This window comes from Saccopteryx bilineata, chromosome 4, assembly GCF_036850765.1.
Source record: "Saccopteryx bilineata isolate mSacBil1 chromosome 4, mSacBil1_pri_phased_curated, whole genome shotgun sequence".
In the NCBI taxonomy this organism is placed as follows: domain Eukaryota; kingdom Metazoa; phylum Chordata; class Mammalia; order Chiroptera; family Emballonuridae; genus Saccopteryx; species Saccopteryx bilineata.
In genome coordinates, this window is record NC_089493.1 from 222637986 (window position 1) to 222665516 (window position 27531).

Sequence of the window (27531 nt, forward strand, 5' to 3'; positions counted from 1 at the left end):
AATGAAATCTACATACCACTTGTACATCTGAAGGGACTCTGGAAAGGAAGTCAAGTAGTTCGTTGTTGTCAATTGCATAGGGACACCGAAGCTTTTTAGTAAATTTATTGATGCCTGAAAAAGTGAAAGATCAAACAGAATTAAAATCTCCAATGTTTGGAGTTACAGAAAACACATTTCTGGCAAATGTATTTAAGTTATTCAGAGATCTAGGTTATGCTGCCTTTAGCATTTACTGCATACACCAATAAAACCAGTTTTCTCCCTCCTTCCCATTCTTCCTCATTCATTTCCTTCTCCTTTTTGTCCCTTTCCTCCCTCCTTCCCAGCCTAATGGCTGCTCTTTTTGTACTTCAGTAGCTTCCTTTGCAGAAAAAGAAAAGTCTATTTGGGAAATAAGAGGCACCTGGCAGGAATGCGCGATGTTCTTATTGGCTTCCTCCCTCAGGGCCTTTAGTGCCCATCTAGAATGAAGTCTGTCGTCCTACATTTTGGATTGGGATTGTTTTTAAGACAAGAAGTCCTACTTATTAGTATTTTCTTTTTCAAAAGATAACCTTTTTTTATTTTTTGAATGTGTGGTGGGGGAGGGTCATGTCACTGTTAATGCAAGCTTCATGTTTAGATGACTCTTGACCTTGATTTTATTTCAAAATAACTTTAAACGAGAAAGGATTTACCACTAGCTTAAAAAAATAAAAAGCTTTGAAGATTGCAACATAAGAGGATCCTGAAGTCATCTCCTCCCATGAACACACCAAATCTCCAGCTGCTTATGGAACAACTTAACTCTGAAAAAAACCCTAAAGAGTTGCTGAGTGATGACTGCACACTGGACGAACAAGAAAAGGCCCATATCGGAGCAGGTAGGAGAATCAGAGGCACATGTCAAATAAACCCCATCCCCAGGACAGCACCCCACAGTCTGGAGGAATCTCCAATCCAGAGCTTCTCCTAGAGGAGCAAAGGATTGAAACCTCACATCAGGCAACCTCAACTTTTAAGACTTATGCCTAAGAGATGAGCCCCCAAAACATCATTTTTTCTTCCAATTTTATTGAGAACTAATTGACATACTTTACTATAAAAGTTTAAGGTATACAACAGGTGGTTTGATTTACATAAATTATGAAATGGTTATCATAAGAGGTTTACTTAACATCTTTCATCTCATATGTATACAATAAAAAGGAAAAATATTTCTTGAGATGAGAACTTTTAGGATCTGTTCCCTTAAGTTTCCTGTATATAAGACAGCAGTGTTACTGTATTTCACTTAACCTAATACCCTCTAGGTCCATCCATGTTATTGCAGATAGTAAGACTATTCTTTTTTACAGCTCAGTAATATTCCATCGTATACATGTACATCTTCTTTATTCATATATCTACTGATGGACACTTGGGTTGCTTCTATATCTTGGTTATTGTAAATAATACAGTGGTACCTTGAGATACGAACAGACCAACATACGTTGTTTTTTTTTTAAGATACAAGCTGCGACTCGGTCCGTATTTTTGTTCGAGAACCGAGCAAAATTCTGAGATACGAGTCGTGATTCCGGAAGCTGCCGCTAGTTGGCGTGTTGGCGCACAGGTCCAGTATCGGCAGTTTGATATACGAGTTGACTGACTTACGAGATCGGGTACAGAACGAATTAAATTCATATCTCAAGGTACCACTGTACTGCAGTGGACAAAGGGGTTCATGTACCTTTTCAAATTAGTGTTTTGGATTTCTCTGGATAAATCCCAGAAGTGGAATTGCTGTGTTATGTGATAGGTCTATTTTTAATTTTTGGAAAACCTCCATACTGCTTCCGTAGTGTCTGTACTAATTTACAGTCTTACCAGTAATGCACAGGATTCCGTTTCTCCACATCCACACCAGCATTTTTAAATTTCTTGTCCTTTTGACAATAGCCATTCTACCAGGTGTGAGGTGATACCTCATTGTGATTTTAATTTACAGTTCCCTAATGTGTAGTGATGTTGAGTAACTTTTCACGTACCTGTTGTCCATTTGTATATCTTCTTTGAGCTAAAATCCGAGTAGACATTTTTTCAAAGGAGACATGCAGATGACCAACAGGTATATGAAAAAATGTTCAACATAACTAATTATCATAGAAATGCAGATCAAAATCATATTGACATATCACCTGTTAGAATAGGTATTATTATATATAAAAAAAAGACAAGTGTTGGCAAGGATGTAGAGAAAAGAAAATCTTTGTGCACTGTTGGTCGGATCGTAAATTGGTACAGCCACTATGGAAAACAGTGTGAAGGTTCCTCAAAAAATTAAAAATGGAATTACAATATTATCAAGTGATTTCATTTCTGAGTATTTATCTAAAGAAAATGTAAACAGTAACTTAAAAATATATGTATACTGCATGTTCATTCAGTATTATTTACAATAACCAAGATATGGAAATAATCAGTGTCCACTGATGGATGAATCAGTAAAGAAAATATTATATATATATATATCAAATGGAAGGTTATTCAGCCATAAAAATAGAATGAAATCTTGCTGTTTTGTAACTATATGGGTGGACCTTGACAGTATTATATTAAGTGAAATAATTGAGAGATAAACAAATACCATATGATTTCACTTGCATGTGGAATCTAAAACAAAAACGAGCTCTTAGATATAGAGAACAGCATGGTGGCTGCTAGAAGAGGGAGTTGGGTGGTGGGTGAATGATGCCATATGATACAAATGTCCAGTTATAAAATGAGTCAGTCATGGGGCTCTAACAGCATGGTGACTATTGTTAATAATACTGTATTGCATATTTGAAAATTTCTAAGACTACACCTTAAAAGTTCTCATCACAAGAAAAAATATGTTTCTATTTCTACATCTCTGGCATTGGGAGTTTTAAAAACCAGTTTTACATTTAATTCTGGCAAGAGGTACTGCCATGATTGACTGACTTGGATCACTCCTTGGATTAGAACATCCAAGAACCATTAGAGACAGACAACATCTACCCATACTAAATTATTCAACAGTTAATCCTCTGTACAACCTGAAGAGTCGGTGTGGCTAAGAGGTCAATGCAGGTGAAACTGGAGCTACTATACAAACAAACAAAAAATTTAATGAGCTAGCAATGTCAAAATAATGTATAAAACTAGAAGTAGCCTGCATATTGTGTGGTAAAATGTAGAATTTCATTGGGATAAATCTTTTCTATTAAGTTAATATTGCACTTAAATTACCAAACATATACCTGTAAAAATACATAAATAAACAGCTGTATATGAAATCTGGTAAAAATCTGGGCCATAAATTAGAACATCTTGGCTCTTTATGGTATGCAGCAAAATAATTTTCTTCTGCAATCATGATTTTGGTCTTTGTGTTCCCATGTGAGACCCATCTGATATTTCTGGTTAATATTTCAGCAATCACCTGCCACTAAAGGAATACTGTTCTTGTTTTATTTAGTTGGATGAAACAGGAGGCCCAAACACACTCTGAAAATTACACTTAAGACAGCTAGCCAGTGAGGCCACCCCAAGTTACAGAGCCAGATGTCTGCTGTGGGCTCCAGTTTCCAAGAACCTGGGGAAACGAAACCAGGGGTTCACCACCTATCACAACTGAGATGGCAGGTCTGACCCGAGGTTGGTTAGAGTAATAAACCACCACACCTAATGCCCTACCCTAATTCCTTCACTAAAACAGCATCTGTTTCAAATATCAGGGAAGGAATGAAAGATGAGGACTTGAACATACGATAGGGAAACAAGACACAGTGGAAAATGCCTCTGCCCTAACATAGTGAAAGTACTGTCTTACAAGAGAGTGGTGGTTACCAGGGGTGGGGGAAGGGAGAGAGTTAGGGGGAGGGGGAGGGGCACAGAGAAAACTAGACAGAGGGTGACGGAGGACAATCTGACTCTGGGTGAGGGGTATGCAACATAATTTAATGACAAGATAACCTAGACATGTTTTCTTTGAATATATGTACCCTGAAATATTAATGTCATCCCATTAACATTAATAAAAATTTATTAAAAATAAATAAATAAATAAATAAATAAATAAATAAATAAATAAAAACTACTGTCTTAGTTGAAACTGTTTCCTTAAACTATGGAAATGAATAAGAGAGAAAAATAATTACTATTCCCTCTACCTTTCTCTCCCTGCCTTAGATACAAAGGCAATGTCAGTTATGGTAAGGAGTAAGAGGGATTACTCAGGATACGAAAAGATAGGCCACAACTGGAGGGTGTGAAGCTCTTAGACCAGTGGTTCTCAAACTTTTTGAAGTTGGTGCGCATTTAAAATCCTACAAACAATTGTAGGCGCACTATATACAAATTTTTGAGAAATATGTTATAATAAGTAAAATATTAAAGAAAAAAATAGAAAGTCCAAGCATGCTTTTATGGTAATTAAACAAAATAAATATGACAAAATTAAATTTATTCTGGCATTAAAAAACATTTTTATGTTACATTTTTTGAGTTATGCTTTTCAGAATTTGTAAAAAAGAGGGGTTAAAAAATATTTAAAAAGTTATCTTTTTATATATATAGATACATTCTTAGTAAGATTTAGTAAATTCGGCAAGTCCCCGTGCAAATATGTTGTTTTTTCATTCTTGTGTTTATGAGAAACATGAGCCTGATGTGTCCTAGTGATTTCTTCAATGTTTGGGCATATATTTGAAAAGCAAACTCTCATTTCCTCATCAATACATTGAAGAATTTCTCTCTTTTTACTCTTGTGTTGAGTGTAGAAAACCCCCACCATACATATCATCTTAACTTTACAGCAAACAAAGGATGGAAGAAACTTGCCTCCAGTCTTTTCAGGGGACATGAGGGGTAAACAAACAATCCAGCCACAGCTTAACAGCCTTTTGCAACCTAATCAGGCAAGTGAGGTGGGGGGTTGGGCAGACTGTCAGCTTACAGCCAATTCACACCTCTGTCCCCCAAAAATCTAAACTCCAAAAACCTGTTGGTGTTTTGATCCCCAACAGGCACATATTTCTCTGGAATACCATAGGGCGCTTCTGGAAATCTTCTAGGGTACACACTTTGAGAACCACTGTCTTAGACCCTTTCTCACTTTATTCCAGCCTACTACTTTAAAGCCTTTAAAAGAAAAGAGCAAAACATTCTGTTTGATCTTTTTGCTGTCAGTGTAAGCATAGTGTAATAATCTGAAGGTAAGACCCATTTTGGTTCTTTGCATTTTGTATAGATGTAGCAATCTTAAGTACATGGAGGCCAGGGTCAAGTACAGACTTCTACTTCTAATCAATAATAGAGTAGTTATATGTCAGTTAATCTTGGAAATTAAGAATTGAATTTTACAGTTGAATTAAAAACCAAGAATTTCGACAGATAAGGGGAGAAAACTATGAAGAAGGCTAAAATGTGGTACCTGAAAACTGTTGACATTGTAACTGTGACCTCTTAAACAGGTGGCCGTACACGGTACTATGTATATATGGTACTGTGTATATATGGTACTGTGTTTACAGACACGTCCACACAAGACAAAGGACTCTCACACAGTGCATCTTGTCCTAAATGCACCATATGGATCAAAATGCCTGTTTACATATAAGTGATGAAAATAAATCAGAGCACTATCTAGACAAAGGTAAGGTACTCTTTGATGTATGAAGAATCTGCACAACTACATGTGTATAGTATGATGGAGCCTATGGTGCCAGATAAGAAAAATGCATTTTGGTAGACCTAAATCTTCATATTGTTGTCATTTTTAACCGACCTGTCTCTTTGCATCATGGAGTAGCTTCATGATCATAAATATAGGAACTACTGACAGTATAATTCATCCTTTAAAAATAGTTTGTTCTTAGCAGCTAAGACAGTTTAAAATAAAAATAAGAAAAGAAAGCTTTACTTACCCCAGACAAGTACAATGTATCTCAGTGGAATGAAGTACAGGATGACTGTGAACACACAGAGGGCTACGATGGCCAGCCAGCTTAAGAAGGGGACCGTCCAGTTGAAAGTACTGAACGAGAAATTAACACGTTAGCAATCTGGTATCTTATCAAGAGGTGAGGAGGCCCCTAAAAATACTTAAGAAAAATATGAAGTTGTACAAGATGTGGATAAATGTTAGTGTTTTTTTATTTCTTCCTATACTGTGTCTCAACATAACACTTAGGAGTTATTCCTCAGCTTTGTAGCATATAGCTTGCTTCTTGTGTCCCTCTAGGTCAAATATTTCCCTTTCTTTTTCTTTTTTTTTTTTTAAAGAACCAAAGTTTGGATCAATCTGGTTGTCTTGTTTTCAGTTGCTCTCAGGGTCTGGCTCTTCTGTCTTTGTCCTCCCGTGGCCAGAGTGAGCGTCCTGTAACAGTTGCCAGGTGAAGGATCGACGCCTTCCTTCCCTCACTGACACCTGTGCTTCCCCTGTTTTTGCTGCTTGTGGAGAGAACAGACGGCTGAGGGTCTGCTTGCTCTCTCATGGCTCAGCTCAGAGCCATCCATCACACTGTTCCATGTGCGAGGGCACTGGCTCTTCACTCAGCGAACCCTCCTTCTGGGCAGCTTCACTGATGGGCTCCCTGTGTTCTTTCTCCTCTTAGAAGAATAAATATCAAAGAATCCTTACCAGTGTAGTTAATGTCAGAGAAAATAGTACTGCCTTTTTCTATTTCCGCAGTGCAATGTAAAATCTAAATCTAGAATGTGACCTCCCCCAAACACACACACACACACCCACGCACGCACGCACACACGCACACACGCACGCAATGCAATTCAAGAAAGTGCTGGAATGAATAGTAAGATGCAATTATAGAGGCTTTTCACTTTCTGATGCTTCTGAGCCCGCTTTCCGCATAGATGCATTCTATTACATGTGACCCTAGGGAAATTTTTTTCCTGAAGTTGGAAACGGGGAGGCAGTCAGACAGACTCCCGCATGCGCCCGACCGGGATCCACCCACCAGGGGGTGATGCTCTGTTGCAACCAGAGGCATTCCAGCGCCTGAGGCAGAGGCCACAGAGCCATCCTCAGTGCCCGGGCCAACTTTGCTCCAGTGGAGCCTTGGCTGCGGGAGGGGAAGAGAGAGACAGAGAGGAAGGAGAGGGGGAGGGGTGGAGAAGCAGATGGGCGCTTCTCCTGTGTGCCCTGGCTGGGAATCGAACCCGGGACTCCCGCACACCAGGCCGACGCTCTACCACTGAGCCAACCAGCCAGGGCCCTAGGGGAATTTTTAATATTCAAAAGATTATTATGCAGAAAGATGTCTCTTACAAGACTCACTGGATCCTATTCCATGCTCCTATACCTCAGCCTGTTCTTAACCTATATCACTATGATACCCCTGGAAAGCTCTACAAAACCCTGTTTACTCCAAGGCTGGTCCACAGCCAGGATCTGGTCATATTCTTCAACTGGCCGTGATGTATTCCAGCCAAGCACCTGTTCTGAAGTCTCCTACCACCCAGGGTTTTCTGGTATAAGTGAGAAGCTGCGTCAGGTGTGGAAAGCAGGGGAACGTTCTCAGAGATGGAGAAAGAAAAACATCCAGAGGGAGAAGGAAAGAAAGGATGTGGGAATCAGTTTTCATAAGTCTGAGACTTGCTTAGAGGCATGTTCAGGTAAGAGGGAGGCTGTTCTGTCTAATATGAGGAAGTGGAAGTTCAGCATCTATGCACGTGTGGAAATGTATTAAAAGTTACATAAAATAAGATGTATTATATCATGAGACATAAAAGGCACCAGGTGAATGACTCACACCTGTAGTTTAATCTGTTCTCAAATTCTTTGTATGCCCAAGGAGCCAAATCTACAGAACACTTTTTGTTATGAAAAACAAACAATGAATGGATACGTGAGGCTGAGAAAGGACTGACTTCGTCAGATGTACACACTCTTCTAGAGCAGACCAGTCAGCGCTCATTCTGAAACAGTTACTCAGCGCAGTGGTGTGGGGCCTAGGACAGTTTACTGAGAATCAGTTGTAAATCACCTTAGTGTCTTTATAATTCAACCATTGTTTTCAAAAGTATTATTAAAAGAAATTATTTTAAGTAAAATACAATAATATAAAATTGAGAATAAGTTTCTTGATTTTCCATTAGATATCAATGAAGCTATTTCCTTATTTTAAAAATAAATTCAGAAAAGGGAGATTTTGTGTGTGTGTGTGTGTGTGTGTGTGGCAGAGACAGAGTCAGAGAGAGGGATGGATAGGGATAGACAGGAAAGGGGAGAGATGAGAAACATCAATTCTTTGTTGCGACACCTTAGTTCATTGATTGCTTTCTCATATGTGCCTTGACCAGGGGGCTACAGCAGAGCAAGTAACGTCTTGCTCGAGCCAGCCACCTTGGGCTCAAGCTGGTGAGCCTTGCTCCAACCCAATGAGCCCTCGCTCAAGCTGGCGACCTCGGGGTCTTGAACCTGGGTCCTCAACATCCCAGTCCAATGCTCTATCCATTGCGCCACCGCCTGGTCAGGCGAAAAGGAGGTTCTTTAAAAATATATCTTTTTAATTTTGTGCATTTTCTAAATGACAAAGCACTAGTTTATTTCATCTAAAATTGTCTCAGCTATATAAGGACAAACTTGAAAGTATATTTTGACAGGGTGCGAAATATAATACAATTTTTAAAAAGTTTTAGAGTAACTGAAAAATACAATTCAACCAATAATAAAAGTGTGCCTTGGTTACGTGAAATCCTCATTTTACTTGGTTAATTTTTTTTTTTCTATCACAATTTCATATTCTGTTTAAGAACAAAGTCTTTTCCTGTGAAAATGTGCTAAAATTTAAGACGGTGTTATTTCTTCAAAGCTACAAGTATGACTTATTTTCAACCAATATGTTCTAAATTTCAGGAAGAAAACTGACAGAACTTTCATGAAACCAAAGACTGGCAGGAACCAAGTAAATAATGATGAAACTGAACAATAGATCACCCAGAAGGAGTGTCCCCTGCCAAAAAGAATGTGGCGTTTCACCCTCTGAGAAACAAATGGACTCTGTCCCCGGAAAGCCCTGGCTCACATGTCAGCATCACTTACTTCTTGATCCTTTCGCCAAAGGAAGCCACTTCATCCAGGATGTTCTGGACACTGATGCATACCTCCTGGATGGCATAGATTTTATTTATAAATCCCTTTTTTTCACTGTCCTAAAATAAAAAGAGAGGTTCTGTATGAGTGATGGTATTCTTCAGGGCTTGAATTCTTTTATTTGTCCCCCTCTCACATTTTTAAACTTGAGTAATCTTGATACATGCCTATATATTAAAGGGATGCAGGGAGCCCATGAGTATTTCAGGATATCAAGGGAAGTGGAGGAGGGAGAGGAGCCAGCGGAGCCAGCAGTAGGGACCTGTGTGAGTATGCGGGTGACCGCAAAGCGGAAGCTCAGATTCTGATACTTGTGCCCTGATGGACAGGGACGTTTTGGCCAGGAGGAGGGAAGGTATAAAGGTGTAAGAGAGCTCACATCTCAGAATGAACAATTCCGGAATCTGACCTGATTTCTGAACCCACCATGACTCTCCAGCAGGCCCAGTTTTCTGACCCCACTACCCACACGCCTAACTTTGATCTTAGCTCCAGATATATTTCAACAGCAGAGAATATTGGGTACAAATGAGAGGACCAGTGAGCAATGACAACTGCCAAAAAAAAAAAATTGACATGGTCAACTGAAATCCATTGTGTGGACACTGCCTAGAAGAGCAGCTCAGATAGATGAGATACACAGTAAGCCTGGCACCCTCTTCAGATCACTAGCACAGGCTATATTAGTCAAGATTCTAACATTTGTTCCCTTCTTTGTACTTAGCTCTTTTTTTAAAACTTATGCTGGATTTAAGCAAACTGGTGTGCTCCAGGGAACGGGTGGATGGGGATTGGGCATAAAGCACCCAGAGAGTGGTGTGAGCCTGGGGGAGGTGTGTACATTTTGTAATTTTAGACCCAGAGGAAGAAATGGTGGCCTTTCACGATTGGAAGTTCTGCTAGTAGCCTGGCATCACAGGCACTTGCCTAGGCTGTTTGGTGGAGACCGTCCAACCCTGATTCCATGACTCCATTCCTCCATGCCAGCTTGAATATCTATGAAAATGTAGATTTAATTTCATGACTTTAACTTCATTTGAACACTTGCCCACTGCCAGAACACTGAGGCCTCGTGTGCCAGTGCTTGCCGGAGCAGCCAGGAAGCGAGAAGGAGAATGTCGTCATGTTGCACATTTACATACTGACTTTCATTTCAGAAGAGTCTAAAGCACTCTGCACTGGGAACACTTGGCTGAGGCTGGCATCCTGCCACCGCAGAAGCCAAGGGCACGTGACTGACAGGTGTGTATGTAGCCTCCAAGGACCGCAGGCTGCAGCGGGGCTGCCGGCATGGAGGCCGGTTTGATAACGTGATCCCTAGATACGTTACTTTGAGGCTTTGTTTTTAATTTCATTCCCACGGGAGCTATTGCTTACATTATTCATCTGGCTTACACCACAGTGGACTGTCAGACAGTGAGGTAGATGAGACACATAACGCTCACAGTATAAGAAAAAACTACTGTACTCCTAGAGTCCTCAAAAATTGTCGTCCTTCACTTGTCACTACGGACCTGGGTGCATCAATTTTTTGTCTTTTTTCCCTCCCCAGTAATAAAACAAAATGCATAATTTTGCCTATGCAATTTTATACCTTAGAATAAAATAAATAACCAGTGGCTCCTTCTAATTCCTTGCCTAATTGCAAAGTTGGTCTGCTCTAATCATCTTCATGGCCTTCAGTGTTCTCTCTCAAGCATTGGCTAAGTTCATTTATGTGTATAAAGTGCCCTTATAAATATTTTTCTACAAACAATAAATCAAGCTGGAGTTGAAGTGTGCTGGTTATACAGTGAACGTTAATTGAGGATAATATCTTACCAGTTTGGAATGATAAAAAATATTTCCTACAACCAAAAATCCCATCAATAGATGACTGGATAAAGAAGATGTGGCACATATACACTATGGAATACTACTCAGCCATAAGAAATGATGACATCGGAACATTTACAGCAAAATGGTGGGATCTTGATAACATGATACGAAGCGAAATAAGTAAATCAGAAAAAACCAGGAACTGCATTATTCCATACGTAGGTGGGACATAAAAGTGAAACTAAGAGACATTGATAAGAGTGTGGTGGTTACGAGGGGGAGGGGGGAAAGGGAGAGGGAAAGGGGGAGGGGGAGGGGCACAAAGAAAACTAGATAGAAGGTGACAGAGGACAATCTGACTTTGGGTGATGGGTATGCAACATAATTGAACGACAAGATAACCTGGACTTGTTATCTTTAACTATATGTATCCTGATTTATTGATGTCACCCCATTAAAAAAATAAAATTAATTAAAAAAAATATTTCCTTCATAATAGCAATAAAATATTTAGGCATAACCTCACCGAGAAATGTACAGAATCTATATAAAAAAATATAAAGACTGTTTCTGCATTGAGACACTGAATATTAAAATAATACATTCTTTTCTATTAGTTAAACAGGTTTAATGTTAACTGCAAACAAATCCCAAATGTTTGGAGTGGACTGAAATGGGGAGAATTTGACAAAGCATATTTAAAATTTGGAAGAATAAATGAGGATAATCAAGAAACTTTTGTAAAAGAGAATAATGAGAAGGTATTTATTGTACCAGATACTTAAGTAATTAAAAAATGAAAAGATGAGCATTAAAAAGATTGTCGTATAATAAAGCACCATCATATATCCATCATAAAGGAGGAAGTATTATGTTACTGGTAATTGTATTAACTATTTAGGGGAAATTATGTTAAATTCTGTCTTAATACATAGATTCTCAGATCTATTTGAGATAGCCCATATTTATCATGGCATCTACATCAAATAGACAGCTCTAATGCAGTCTAGACTAATTAAAAAGCAAAAAGCTAAGTGAATTATAAAAACAAGAAAATAATAGGTAATTATTTACTGACCTTGGAATAAGAAAGAACTCTTTAAACATACAGGTAGTAAAAGAAATCACAAAGGAAAATAACTGATAGCAATAGCTCCATAAAATTAAAAGTATTTTAAAGGCTAAGTGGGAAAAAAGTTAGCAACAAATATGACAAATGAAGGAATGGGATTTCCAATATATACAATAAGCTTCTGAAAAAGTTATTGCAGCCTTGTTTATAATAACGAAGAGGAAAGATTACTAACATAGTACATACAATTGACTGGCTATTACAAAATCGCAAAGTATTGTTTTAAGAGAATATCTAATGAAAACAAAAAGCTGATGATGTAATAGAAATTTTAAAAGCAAGAAGTAAATGTATTATAGAGCATATCCTCTATACAGTGGTCCCCAACCTTTTTTAGGCCATGGACCGATTTAATGTCAGAAAATATTTTCACGGACCAGCCTTTAGAGTGGGACGGATAAATATCACGTGGCTGAGACAAGCGTCAAGAGTGAGTCTTAGACGGATGTAACAGAGGGAATCCGGCCATGTTTAAAAATAAAACATCGTTCAGACTTAAATATAAATAAAACAGAAATAATGTAAGTTATTTATTCTTTCTTTGTGGACCGGTACCAAATGGCCCATGGACCGGTACCGGTCCCTTTTTTTTTTTTTTGCAATGAGTAGCTTGGAAAAAAGGTGAAGGACTGTGTCCAAATATTAAAAGTAATGGAAGTTTACCTTCTTCATACCTTCCTATAACATTAAAATTTTTTGCAATTGTGTTTTAATTTTACGCTCATATTCTCCAATGTCGTTATTAAAGGAATGTGGGTAGAAGAAATAGATGAATTGGTATTCATTGAGCCTGATTTTACATGGTTTTTTTTTTTCTTAAGGTATTTTATGTATCTAAACCTAAAATTATTTTTAGAAAGAAGTACACTACAGATAGACATTCATGATTAAGTTCTGTAAAGTGCTCACTTAATATACACAACCATTCTACAGTGTAGATACTTGTCTCTACTGCACAGAAGAGAAAACTGATGCTCAGGGAAGTCAGCTAGAGCTCGGATTGGAATTATGACTGGCCACTCCAGAGTCTGTCCCTCCGGTACAGGCTGTAAGAGCATTCCATTCTCTACCCAGGAAACTTTAAGTTCCTACTCAGAATCCCCATGACCTAAAGAAGGCAAGACTTAACATTTAGAAACTAATATTGTGAACACCATGATTAGCAAGAAAGTGAAATCCAAAAACTTGATTCAAAAGTGGGAAGTGAAAGATATGATAAAATCTATCAGATTGAATTTCAGTTCAGGGGTGGGCAAAAGTTGGTTTACTGTGCCATTGTGACATTCTTTGGAGATAACAAAATTATTGTAATAATCAGAAGCTGCATGTCTTTTTCCATATGAACAACTGTAAACCTACTTTTGCTTACCTCTGTTTTGCAATGTGCCAATATTAAATATAGGACCTGCATGAATAAGATGTATTAGTTAAGGCATTTCAAAGACTATAATTAGTAGCCACTTTGAAATCTAAAGTGCTAAGGTATAATTACTGGCTCAAGAGTTTTAAAAATCTTAATTTTCTTTGTTTCTTCTGCACTTTCACCTTAACCTCTCACCCATGGCCACCAAAACCCAAAATAAGATAGTCTGTAATGTTGGCAAAGTTTTGAAAAGCAAATGCTTTGGGATAAAATTTTTATTTTAAAATCTCTTTCATCAAATTCTATATTCCTCCACTGTGGTCTCCAACCAATGAAGTAATTACTCTTTATATACAGTATATGACCCAGAACTGCAGTGGGTAATGGAATTGCTCTGTGTTGCATTCCAATATTTCATACTTTTTTCACTAATGTTCAATACTTTATTAGTATAGAATAAATTGGTACATTTCTTTTATTGTCGTTTTTGCTTTCCTTTATAAACCAGCTTGGATGAAAGAAATATCATAGGGTAGTTAATCATCCAAAGGCTTGGTAGTGACACTGGTTGTTTTTTAAAAAATGCATTATTAAGGTTTCTTTTGAAGATGTAAAAAAAAAAATTACCCATAAAAACGAGCTATAACTATAAATCTGAGAATATGTGAGATTTATATCATACAACTTTTTCTAATGATTCTATATAATTTTTTAAAGTCTTGTTGTTATATTTTAAATAGTCCGTAAAACATCAATAACTGCAACTTTAAATACAGCACTTCTTTTATATTCACCTATTTTACTATCACAACAGAAAGTTAACTATATTTTTCTAAAGAAGTGTCTACTTCCTGGCTTTGAGACATTTAGGAAAATCTAAAGACCTAAAGAAGCAATAGGAGAATCCTGTCCAGTGGTTTTCAAATTAAATGACAGATGCCCCCATTCACTGATTCTGTCCAAACGAGAAGCCATGTGCTAGGTGTTGGAACTGTGTGGGGTGGGTTCCTCCTGCATCAGATGCATCCTGCCATTCTCCTTCAGGCTAGTCAGGGCCGCGCCAGTGTGGTCATTGTCGCAGAAAATGAACCTGTTTAACACCTGTGCTGTATCAATCTCAGCAGGTGTGTAGGAAGTTTTCTTGAAATACAGTATTAATGTTATAAAATTAATGTTTCACTTTCTAGATAGAGATGGTCTTAAGAGTGTAAGGTGTGTGTGTAGAGGGGGGCGGTTGTTAAATCTATGTTAGGACTAGCTTAAAACGGAACCGTCCCAGCAAACCAGGGCATATGTTTACCTTAGTGTTTCCTAGAAAAAGCATTCAGATTTTTCACCCCAACGAACTAATCTTGAGTATCGTTTTGCTTTTCCTTTAAAGTCTTGCTAAGTAACTTCTGGCAAAAGGTGAGCGACAAGATTGATATCTGCTATGAGACGATTGTTATAGTTTATTACTGACTGTAGCTCTTTGGTGAGCAAATTTAACCTCACATAGCAGAAAGTGTACAGTTGTGTTTTAAATATGTTTGTTTGATGTGATTTATTGTCTATGCTAAAGAGAGTTTTGGTGCACAACTCTCTTAATTCATTCAGTAAAATACCCTACAAAACAAACTTCCTCTCGGATCTATAGCCCATGGAAAATAAATTCGATAAGAGGTATAAGTTGAATAAAGGCACACAGAGTGATGAAATGTTTTCTCTGTGCCAATATTCCTTCTTTTTCAGTTACAGAAAACTACATTTCAGCTTGAAATCTAGAATACTCAAGTTCTCACAGAAGCTTAGCAACTCACGGAGATCCCTGACATGCTGAATTTTATCTCTGAGTCTTAGTTCTTATTATATCAAACACCAGCCAGGTTACTTGGTGCCTTGGCTCCTCTCCTGATATTAACCTGAAAAATAGGGACCCTCCGTTGAGACATTAAAGGATTCTGAGATACATTCCAGGTTAAGAAAACAGACAGACACCACTTAAAACAGTATATTTTTCTCTTAAAATGGAAAGCAATTCTCAAAAACATCTACATTTGAGGGTTATTAAGATGACTAAATAAAACATGTAGAGCCCTTGGTACAATACTGGGTATAAATTGTCTATAATTTTTATTACTAGCAGTAGTAGTAGCATTCAAGTAATGGATACAATTTCTTATTAAAATAATTTAATTATTTTTTCTTTTTTGCTTATTAAAAACAAAATTTTCAAACATTAGAGTTCCCAAATGTATGACATCTCCAATGCATGTTTAGTTTTGCCTCAGATGACACTACATTAGCTTGTCAGATTCCGCTTTAGAAAATGATGGTAGATTCTTTATAATGTTACATTAAAAAGATCTTTTCTTTTCCCTTCTGCTGACTCTGCACATGTTTTGTGCCGAATGAGAATCTACCTGGTCTTATTTTTTTGTTTCCTCTGTGCAAGGTAGCTTTGCTTTGCCGAGCTCATTTTCTATAATGCACTTTTAAATCATATTTGGTTTATGCCTTGCGCTGTTAGTTTAATATTACACAGCTTGCATGTAACTTTAACGGTGTCCTCATGAGGACACCATCCTTTTCTGAAATGGGACACATGGTGATTAACTGTAGCAGAACTGAAATCCAGAAGTAACAGAACAACCTATTTGGCACCAGCCATATTCATTCCATGCAGATGCTCAACCCTAGGGCCACTGGTAAGAGGACACGTGTCTGACAAATGTAATGGATTGTTAAATAGTTCACGAAATAGGCCACGAGAATCAGGACTTGTTGATAATTTTGTTGTTTTATTTATTTATTTATTTATTCATTTTAGAGAGGTGGGGAGAAAGAGGAAAGGGCAAGGAGAGGAGCAGGAAGCATCGACTCCCACATGTGCCTTGCCCAGGCAAGCCCAGGGTTTGAACCGGTGACCTCAACATTCTCGTTCAATGCTTTATCCGCTGTGCACCACAGGTGAGGCAATAATTTTGTTTTTTGACAGTGAGGAGTGGATGGGGGGAGAATCACATTCCTCAGGAATTTGATTTTTCATTAGGAGTTTTCCTATGTAAAATCTAACACTATAAAATGATCTGTTCTTCCTACAATGTATTGTTACTTTGGGCCTATAAAACTGTCTTGTGATAAAAAGTAATTAAAAAAAACAAAGGTGTCCTCTGAGCTCAGCCACGTAAACAGTTGTAAACAACAGGCATTTTTGAAATAGCAGCTGGCACTAGTAAGGGTTATGTTGAAAGCCGGGAAGTTCGGAAAAGAAAGGGAGGAAGAGCAAGAAGATATGAGGGGGAGAAAGGAAAAAAAGGTAGAGGCTGAGGGGAAGAGAAAGGAGAAGGGGAGGAAACGAGGAGGGAAAACGTGCAGAAGAGACACTCCGGGGTCTGAGGAGGCGAGGAGGACACCTGGAGCTTGCCATGACTATGAGGAAGGGAATAAAACATCTTGGATCAGAAAGAAAGATGACAAAGCCAAGGCAAAAATAAAACTTGTCAATTAATCTTGTTACCTTAAAACCTGTACATAAAATATTTTGTTTTCATTTAATGTAAATAAACCATACAGATAGCATCCAGGGATATACCTGTTGTCAGGAGGAAGTTCCCTGACGTCAACTTTCTTGCTACTCAAACCCCTCATCATGTCGGTCTTAAGTGACTTGCAAATCTCCCTCTTCCTAATGATTTAAGAAAACTTCTGTTAACTGTCCTGCTAGTACTTGAAAGCTCTTAAAAGATTAGAACTATATATCAATATCAAAACCTTTGACTTAATCTGCTTGCCAGCATGCAGGAAGTGCACTTTCCAGTGAGTGGCTTTATAGCTTATCCCAAGTCAGGCTTTGGTCTCGTGAGAAGGTCTGCTTTTAGAAGGGACTCCCAAGTGAACGGGCCCCTCGGCCTGGCTCCAGACTAACCTTGATAGAAGCCTCTACAGAAGCTGTGAGGCTGCTTTTCCCAAAGCCAGAGAGGCAAATACAGTGAAGGACACTTTCACCCAGGATAGTACAGGGTTGAGATAAGAATGTGTATTCCTCACACAGTTTTCTGTAAAGTCAAAATGCACAGATTGTGGAAAGGTTCTGAAAATGTGGGAAGCGCACTCAGGACTATGGTGGCCTAGGACAAGTCACTGCCCTTACACCTCATTTTTTAAAAGCAGAAAACATTAAAAGGTGGGTCCTAAAATCCCTTTGGTTCTCCATTAGCCGTTTTACAGAGGAGATAACAGGGCCGTGGCATAGCCCTGCCCTGCAGAGCAACCTGAAAGCCTGTGCAAGGACATTGCTGGGGACATGAGGAATGGTTCCTGCTCTAGCTATGGGTTCAGTAGTTGAAGCTTGAGTGACAATAAGGAATACAAGCTCCAGTTCACCAGCTTATTTCTGAATTCAAACAGCAAATGCTAGGCTGTTTCTTCTTTACCCTAACTTCTAATGAACAAGGGTGTGTGTACATGTATGTGTTTTTGCAAACCTCTTTGGAAATCATTTGCTTCATTTTCAAATGTGTCAGAGTTCAGATGCAGAGCTGAGAGGGCAGTGGAGAGTTTAGAGAAGGCTATGAGCACTTGACAGCATTCCCTACAGCAAGTTCACACTTCCTAGGTCGGTGCTAGTCACAGTCATTGGAGTGAGGCACACCCTTTCATCATGTGGTTTCTAAATGTCACTGCCGATGCGGAAAAACTTCCCCTTAGAACCAATCATTTGTCCTTCAACAAGCCTCATGGCTGAATTGGCCGGAATTTATTTAATTTTAAAGAGCCCAAACTTTGTTGCTAATCTACTTACTAGAGCAGTTTTTAATTAAAAAAAAAAAAAAAGATTCTTTTTATTATATACACAAAAAGGCACACAAAGATGTGGAACCCCCAAAGATTTTTTCCTGAATAGATTTGTCATGAAAATAATCATTTACCCATTTACCTTTGTAAAGGACTTCATGGTTTATAGAGTTTTTTTCATTTGTCTTTTTACTTAGATTGCAGGGGCAGGTGCTTCTCTATTTTACAGATAAGGCTGCTGAGGTTTGGAGAAGGTCAGGTCTCATGACTAGTATAAAAGAGTTCCTGGGACGCTAACCAACACTCATCACTGACATCTGGCTCCTTTCGGGTCACTGTCAAACAGCCATCAAGTCGTATATGGTGTTTCTTCACTGTATTGTTTTAGATATTTAAACTTGACTCTTCCCAAAAACTTATTCTGAGTTACAATCAAATTCTGTGAGGAAAGAATCACATTGGTGTTATGAAAACAACGCTCTTTGTGATGTCTCGGGAACAAAGTAAGGATGACTTCGGGAAATCCAGAGGCTATTCTTCTCTGCCAATATTTTCCAAGACAAACTTGTACCTTTCTTTAAAAAAGCACATCTGTTGCAAATTACTCTCTTACAGAAAGAGAGAGAATCACCATCCTTTTTTCCCATCTGAGCTTAAAAGAGATTTGTTGACATATTCTAAGGCCGGCACAGACAAAACAGCACAGGAAAGAGGAGGCGGTCAGCGGGACCAGGGCTCGGCTTCGCTTAAACCAATTCCACATGCCCCGTGAACCATTAGCTGTTTTTTATTTCCTGCTCTAAAGATCTGTAGTGAAAATAATCTGGGGTAGGGAAAAGCTGCACTTATTATTTCTTTTTCCCCAACAAGATGCTGTGTTAGCAAATAGAACATATGAGCCACCTTCAGAAAACCAAGGTCTTTAATAATCCATTTTTCAAACACTACTGGTATTTCCTTTCCAAACAAAGACGGACGGTGACTGGAATCAGTTTCATCATTTGTATGGTTACAATTGCCAAGTTTCTGGAAATAATCGCCATTTAAATACTGGATAATATTTTTTATCTGAAACCAACAACAGTTTTATTGCTATTTAATTTCTATGATTTGTTTGTTTGCTGTACGTTTTCAGTGTTCTGAGAGCAAGATGTTTGGGAATAGAGAAAACTCTTTAAGAACGGATAAAGGAAAAACAATGTCAAAGCCATGTTAATGGCCTGACTTGAATCAACCAAACAAGGGAAATTAGCACTGGGAAAAAACTATTTGCTTTACTATTTTGGGCTTTTCTCCCTCAGTTTCCTTATAAACCACATAACATAACATTTCCTTCCATTTCCAGACCTTGGCATACTGCAGAAAATCAAGGACAAGACTGAGAGCTCAATTGTCTCCTTTAAGAAGGTAAGAGGACTCTGCAATGAACTGTGACAAACAGAGATGATGTTAGCACAAATAAAGGGCCCAGTGAACGTGGAGGAAACGAGGCCATCCTCCTCTATTGATACCATATGGAGCACATACCTGAATAACAACTTCGTGCTCTTTGGGATGCTGCTGATATATGGCGGTGACCTATCTCCCCTAACCCCTTCCTTACTGGAGACTAAGTCAGACTAAAATCAGCAGAGTCCGAGGTCAGCCTGGAAGAAAACACCCAAGGCCCACTTTATCGAGCTGACAGCTCCACTGTTATTTACTTAGTTGTAGGGATGATGGTCTGCCTTTCGGTTTATTTGGGGAGGGGAAGGAAGGAGTGGGAAAGGACAGAAAAACTTGGGAAGCAATTTGAAAAAATAATCTCAAATTATTTCACTGGGGATGGCCGATAGATTAATAGAATAAAATAAGTGCTTCAGAAATAGTTTATATTTCTGTATTTAAAATGTAAGAATGGGTATGGATTGTGGCTATGAGGTACTTTCCTGGGCTGGTCCTAATCAGGCAGATGGATGTTGTGGTCTTGAAGCCTGTTGTACATTTTACAGCTGTGTGATCTTCTATAAGTTACTTAACCTTTTAGAAACTGAGTATCCTGGCCCTGGCCAGTTGGCTCAGCAGTAGAGCATCAGCCCGGCATGAGGAAGACCTGAGTTCAATTCCCTCTTCTCTCCCCCCTCCTCTCCTGCAGCCCTGGCTCAAATGGTTCAAGCAATTTGGCCCCAGGTACTGAGGATGGCTCCTGTTTGGAGCAATGGATTAACGTCCCAGATGGGTAGAGCATCGCCCCCTAGTGGGCTTACCAGGTGGATCCCGGTCCGATGCATGAGGGAGTCTGTCTGACTGCCTCCCCATTTCTCACAAAGGGAGGGAGGGGAGGAGGGAGGAACTCAGTATCCCCATCAGTAAGATGGAGATAATGTCGAACTGATAGTGTTGGTGTGGGAACAGAATGAAATCATATATCTAAAGCAACTAGCACATTAATAGCTATTTAAAAATATTTCCTTCTCCCCTCTAATTGTCTTTCTTCTCAAAGGGTAACATTTTTCTTTTTTTTCTTTTTTGCCTATTTCTCTCTCTCATTTTCCTGCAGTTTGTACTGAGAAGCCTGATTATCATTTACTTCATTCATATCACCTCCCTATTTGAGCAGTTTTCTGTTTAGCCAGATCACAGTCCATTCTTTTTATTCATTTATTCAATAAATATTTATTGATGCCAGCTACATATCAGATACAATTCTAGGCCCTGGGACTACAGTGATAAACAAGACAGCACCAAACAAAGAAAAATAAAGAAGAAAAATAGGAAGAAGTGGAAGTGCAATAAAGAGGCTCAAATAGGTGGCTGTGTGGGAGAGCCACCCTGGGGACAGGGAGGGCTGCCCCAAGGGCGGGCACCCTGCTTGGTCAGAGCTGTTCCAGTCAGAAAGGTGGAAACTACTGTCGCTATTTCAAACAAATGAGTTTAACACAGTGAGGTAGCTGCACTGGTGATGGAAGGACTGAGAATCAAATGGAGTGACAGATTTAGGAATGCAGCAAACCACTACCAGAGAGAGGGATGTTTCTGGGGCGCAAATATCCAAACCCACTGGCAGAAACCGGAGCCATGGACAGGGCTGCTTAGCAGTACTTGTGACGACAGAGATGCTGCCTGGGGGGGCAGACTTAGCAGTACTTGTGACCATAGAGGGGAGGCTGCCTGGGGGGGCAGACTCAGCAGTACTTGTGAGGATAGAGGAGAGGCTGCCTGGGGGGGCAGACTCAGCAGTACTTGTGAGGATAGAGGAGAGGCTGCCTGGGGGGGCAGACTCAGCAGTACTTGTGAGGACAGAGGGGAGGCTGCCTGGGGGGGGCAGACTCAGCAGTACTTGTGAGGACAGAGGAGAGGCTGCCTGGGGGGGCAGACTCAGCAGTACTTGTGACCATAGAGGGGAGGCTGCCTGGGGGGGCAGACTCAGCAGTACTTGTGAGGACAGAGGAGAGGCTACCTGGGGGGGCAGACTCAGCAGTACTTGTGAGGATAGAGGAGAGGCTGCCTGGGGGGGCAGACTTAGCAGTACTTGTGAGGACAGAGGGGAGGCTGCCTGGGGGGGCAGACTCAGCAGTACTTGTGAGGATAGAGGAGAGGCTGCCTGGGGGGGCAGACTCAGCAGTACTTGTGACCATAGAGGGGAGGCTGCCTGGGGGGGCAGACTCAGCAGTACTTGTGAGGATAGAGGAGAGGCTGCCTGGGGGGGCAGACTCAGCAGTACTTGTGAGGATAGAGGGGAGGCTGCCTGGGGGGGCAGACTCAGCAGTACTTGTGAGGACAGAGGAGAGGCTGCCTGGGGGGGCAGACTCAGCAGTACTTGTGAGGATAGAGGGGAGGCTGCCTGGGGGGGCAGACTCAGCAGTACTTGTGAGGATAGAGGGGAGGCTGCCTGGGGGGGCAGACTCAGCAGTACTTGTGAGGATAGAGGGGAGGCTGCCTGGGGGGGCAGACTCAGCAGTACTTGTGAGGACAGAGGGGAGGCTGCCTGGGGGGGCAGACTCAGCAGTACTTGTGAGAATAGAGGAGAGGCTGCCTGGGGGGGGCTGACTCAGCAGTACTTGTGAGAATAGAGGAGAGGCTGCCTGGGGGGGCTGACTCAGCAGTACTTGTGAGAATAGAGGAGAGGCTGCCTGGGGGGGCAGACTCAGCAGTACTTGTGAGGATAGAGGAGAGGCTGCCTGGGGGGGCAGACTCAGCAGTACTTGTGAGGATAGAGGGGAGGCTGCCTGGGGGGGCAGACTCAGCAGTACTTGTGAGGACAGAGGGGAGGCTGCCTGGGGGGGCAGACTCAGCAGTACTTGTGAGAATAGAGGAGAGGCTGCCTGGGGGGGGCTGACTCAGCAGTACTTGTGAGAATAGAGGAGAGGCTGCCTGGGGGGGCTGACTCAGCAGTACTTGTGAGAATAGAGGAGAGGCTGCCTGGGGGGGCATACTCAGCAGTACTTGTGACCATAGAGGGGAGGCTGCCTGGGGGGGCAGACTCAGCAGTACTTGTGAGGATAGAGGAGAGGCTGCCTGGGGGGGCATACTCAGCAGTACTTGTGACCATAGAGGGGAGGCTGCCTGGGGGGGCAGACTCAGCAGTACTTGTGAGGATAGAGGGGAGGCTGCCTGGGGGGGCAGACTCAGCAGTACTTGTGAGGATAGAGGGGAGGCTGCCTGGGGGGGCAGACTCAGCAGTACTTGTGAGGATAGAGGAGAGGCTGCCTGGGGGGGCAGACTCAGCAGTACTTGTGACCATAGAGGGGAGGCTGCCTGGGGGGGCAGACTCAGCAGTACTTGTGAGGATAGAGGGGAGGCTGCCTGGGGGGGCAGACTTAGCAGTACTTGTGAGGACAGAGGAGAGGCTGCCTGGGGGGGCAGACTCAGCAGTACTTGTGAGGATAGAGGAGAGCCTGCCTGGGGGGGCAGACTTAGCAGTACTTGTGAGGACAGAGGAGAGGCTGCCTGGGGGGGGGCAGAACCCTCGAAGAGAACCACAGCTCGGCACACCTGGAAAATGCTCCCTGAAGCAGAGATGGGAGGTGTGGATGGGAAGGGGGAGGCAAAGAGAAAAGAGAAAAATTGTCCTTTTTTCCCCCTTCTTCCCTCCTTCCAGCATCTCCCATTGGTCAAATCCCCCAAAAGCCATTGTCAAGGGAGCTGGGAAATGTGGTTTTCAGAAGGGTGGGGAGGAGGGATCAACTTGGAAACAAAAGGCAATAACCAGAACAAGCTCTGAGACCATAAGGAGCTCACCGGGAAAATCCCGGGAAACCAGGAGAGGTCATGAAATGCTCTAAAGGAGAAACTAATTGAATCTGCTTGAAGAAACAGGGTGCTTAGAACACGGTGGCCAGGAAGGAGACAGGGTCCAGGAAGACGTCAGAGAAACAGGGCCACGGAAAGCCTTGGAAGCCTTTCCGAATAAGGAGTGGGGATTTTATTACAAGTGATGGGAAGCCACTGGAATGTTTCAACCAGGGGAATAACATAGCCTAGTTCACAGTTTTAAAAGACCTTCAGGCAAAATGTACTGTAGAGGAAAAGCAAGATAGGACATTATTGCTGTAGTCCATGAGGGGATGACAGCTGAGACCAAGGTGGACACAGTCCATGTTTTGGAAGTAAGTGACTATAGACATGTTAATGGATTGTATCTGGGAGAATCAGAGATCAAGGAACTGCCTCCAGTTTTGGCTTGAGCAACTGGGCTGATGAGGCTTGTTTGACTGAGCGAGAGCAGAGCAGCAGCATCGGGCTCAGGAAGTTGTAGGTGGCGCCTGGTGGCTACCCAGGAATGACAGCAACAGGTAGGTGATACAGGAGTCAGGGCTGGAGACGCAGACGCGAAGGTCCTTTGAGGGCATTCCGAAGGCCTCAGAGATCACACTAGTAGAAAGTGTCACTCAGGGAAAGGCTACAGACAGAGGGGGGCCCAGAACAGAGTCCTAACTCAGAACAGAGCTGTTGACCAGATGAGGAGTGGCCGGTGAGGGAGACTGTGAGGAACTGAGTAGGAGGAAAATAGGAAGAGGCTTTCTAGAAGTCAAAAGAAAGTATTTCCAGAAGGAGGGAGGGGTAATCTTTCTGAAACTCTGCTGTCAGGTCAAGAAGTGCCAATGTATTTGGCAAATGGAGTTTATTGACAAGAACAATCTTAGTTCAGTGGTGCGGATAGAAGCTACGAATAGATTGAGCAGAGAACGTGAGTGAAAAGGGACACACTGTAGACCCCTCTCTCAGAAAGCTGGGCTATAAAAGGCTGTTTAAAAATGTGGAGAGTGTTGAAAGCGTATGCATGTGTCAAAAGAGGGGACGGCCCTGGCCGGTTGGCTCAGCGGTAGAGCATCGGCCTGGCGTGTGGGGGACCCGGGTTCGATTCCCGGCCAGGGCACACAGGAGAAGCGCCCATCTGCTTCTCCACCCCCACCCCCTCCTTCCTCTCTGTCTCTCTCTTCCCCTCCCGCAGCCGAGGCTCCATTGGAGCAAAGATGGCCCGGGCGCTGGGGATGGCTCTGTGGCCTCTGCCCCAGGCGCTAGAGTGGCTCTGGTTGCTGCAGAGCGAGGCCCCGGAGGGGCAGAGCATCACCCCCTGGTGGGCAGAGCGTTGCCCCTGGTGGGCGTGCCGGGTGGATCCGGTCGGGCGCATGCGGGAGTCTGTCTGTCTCTCCCCGTTTCCAGCTTCAGAAAAATACAAAAAAAAAAAAAAAAAAAAGAGGGGACTGTTTTAAAGATGGGAAATACAGCCTCACTGAAATTATGGTCTGTATTTGGAAAGACCCCCGGGTGATTCATGTGCATGGTAATGTTAACCGTTCCCGGAACGCTCCAGTAGCGAGGAGGAAGGGGCTCTACCTGCAGGCGCAGTGTGTTTGGGAGGGGTGCGACGAAGCCCAAGTGGAGAGGGAAGCAGGGATCCCTCTCCCCTGTGACCAGAGGGGAGGGAAGAAAGTGGGTGGGCACATGACCTACATCTTAGATTTGGCAGAAGAAAGACAGGAAGGTGTGGGAGCTCCTAATTGCTTGTTTTCTCAATGATGCAGGAGGTGAAATCATTGGCTGAGAGTGAGCAGGAGTCGGTGGAGGAGGCTCGTGGAGACAGCAGCAGGTGTGAACGCGTCTTCTCACGGCAAATACACCATCGCGGGTCTGTTCACAGGCCCTGTGGGGTGATTCCCGTGAGCCTGGCACTGGCCTACTTGCTATTGATTTCACATTTCAGTCCCTTTCACTGCCTTTGATAAAGATCTTAATTTTATCAAGAATTTTATCCATCTTACCTAGCCAGTCTTTCATTTAACCCCCTTTTATAAAGCATAAAAGGATGTCACATTCTTTATAGTTAAAATGCCTAAGCCAGTGTTATGTTCAATAGCCATGATGTGTTTTCGTAAGGAGAAAAAAAGGCCCGACTTTTGGATAAAGACAGCCTCTCCAGGCCCTGCCCCTGTGAAACGGAGGTGAGCCTGAGCCAAAACTGGCTCTAAGAACAAACATATGACTCGATTATTGTTTCTTTCTTACTAAATCCTGCTTTTTATACCTGGTACTTTTGATTTCTAAGGAGACCTAAGATAGTTGTTGGCTAAGTAACTGGATAAACGATCTAGAATGTGGTCAGATCCCAGGTAATCTAGGTTGGTTTCATTAAACTGGCATGGTGGCAGAAAGTCAGTCCCTTAAATATGTGACCAGCCCCGCTACATTGTTACCATCTATCAGGGAATCTTGTGTTGCTGCCACAAAGAAGCTTTGTTGATTTGTGGGTCTATTTGCATCCAGCTGGTCATATTAAAGGAAAAAAGGTTACTGTTGTCCCACCACAAGCTGCTCTAGTTTGAGTAACACCTTATAGGAGGAGCTTGCTGGAGTTGTCCTGCTCTCATCCTATGACACCCATTTTCCCCTGCTAACCCCCATTCCCAAATGTTTCAGAAGGGTATTAGAGACTCATCACCATTTGGGTATCTCTGTAGTAAAATCATGAACACTTTGAGGTCTGGACCACGGTCAATGATAGCAGCTTTAGCAAAAGACACACACACACACACACACACACACACCACAACTCATTGCAGGACACCAACATAAAATCAAATACCTGTTCTAGAAACGTAAGAAGAAAATCTCCAATAGGAAAGAAGCAGAAACTAGTGCCACTGCAAGAGGCCAGATCTTACTTCCAATTCTTTCTTTTGAGGACACATTCCAGGAGGGCAAAGAAAATTATTTTTGGTATGTTTCCCTGCAGACCTCAATAAATTTCTAAATATTTAGAGGAATCTAAGGTCATTTGAGTCTAATATGGTAAATTAATCTTGATTTGTAAGGCAGTTTCCCTACTGCTTGGAATATAGTAAATTCTCAAAAATGTTACTTACCATTTTAATAATATTACTTCTATTTTTGTTACTACTATTGAGTGATATTACATAGATTACAATAAATATTGACTCTTCCTCCTACCTGATTTTTTTATGTTTCTCTCTCAGATACACACAAACATTTAAATGCCTCTGTTGATGAATGTGCCTTGATTGTAAGCATAAAAGTTACAACAATCTGCTCTTCTTCAAACACACTGTGCAGACTTGATAGAAATTATTATTTTTTTTAACCTTCTGGTTTGTGTGACTTTTTGGCACATCTACCAGTATTATGAATTAGATATTTTATCTGAGCCAAACTGCTGCTATGCAGAAATACAAATAGAAGAATGATTCTCCAGAGAGGCACATAGCTGGGGGAAACAAAGACAGCATTATAAATTGACATTGACAAAAAGGAATTTTTATTATTCACTCTATTAGTCTAAAGGCCAAAAATTATCCTTGTAATTTTTGTCTTCTTTTTCTATTCTGAGAGTCACTTAAATACTTCTCTTGAGAAAATTGCCATTTATTTATTATTATTAACTTAGCAGAGATAGTGGGCAATATCAATTAAAAATGTAAGGCCCGTGATGCTAAGTCATTTTATGAAAGAACCACTTGGTGGAAAATGTCCTGTGAGTTTATCAGCATGGGGAGAAAATTTTTCCCAGTGACTGCAGTTAAGAAACAGTTTAAAAAGTATTAAAAGGCAGTATTATCACATTACAGAAATGATTTATGGCAGGCAATGTTTCTTTAACATTGCTGATTGCTATAATTTTTTTCTGCTAGCATAAAATGTTCATCCACCTCAAGGTTTGTATATTTCTTCTTCATACTCTATTAGCTTGATTAAGAAATATAATCAACATTTTAGTTGCTTAAGAAATTATTCAAGTCATATATGTATGGTTTATAACATTTTTATATACTGAAATTTTATACCTATAACATATGGATTTAAAGTTAAATTTTGCATAATTGCTTGTAGAATAATTTT

General features: G+C 41.1%; 1 protein-coding gene across 7 annotated transcripts in view; it reads right to left on the reverse strand.

Moving 5' to 3' along the window:
* Positions 1 to 27531, reverse strand: part of MCTP1 (multiple C2 and transmembrane domain containing 1) — a 580456-nt gene that overhangs the window by 3589 nt on the left and 549336 nt on the right. For all 7 annotated transcript variants that reach the window (XM_066273828.1, XM_066273827.1, XM_066273825.1 and 4 more), the window contains 3 exons: positions 9056 to 9165; positions 5916 to 6025; positions 17 to 114 (listed from right to left, as the gene is read on the reverse strand). In XM_066273828.1, the coding sequence (XP_066129925.1) occupies positions 17 to 114; positions 5916 to 6025; positions 9056 to 9165 (318 nt within the window). The remainder of the gene's footprint in view (positions 1 to 16; positions 115 to 5915; positions 6026 to 9055; positions 9166 to 27531) is intronic.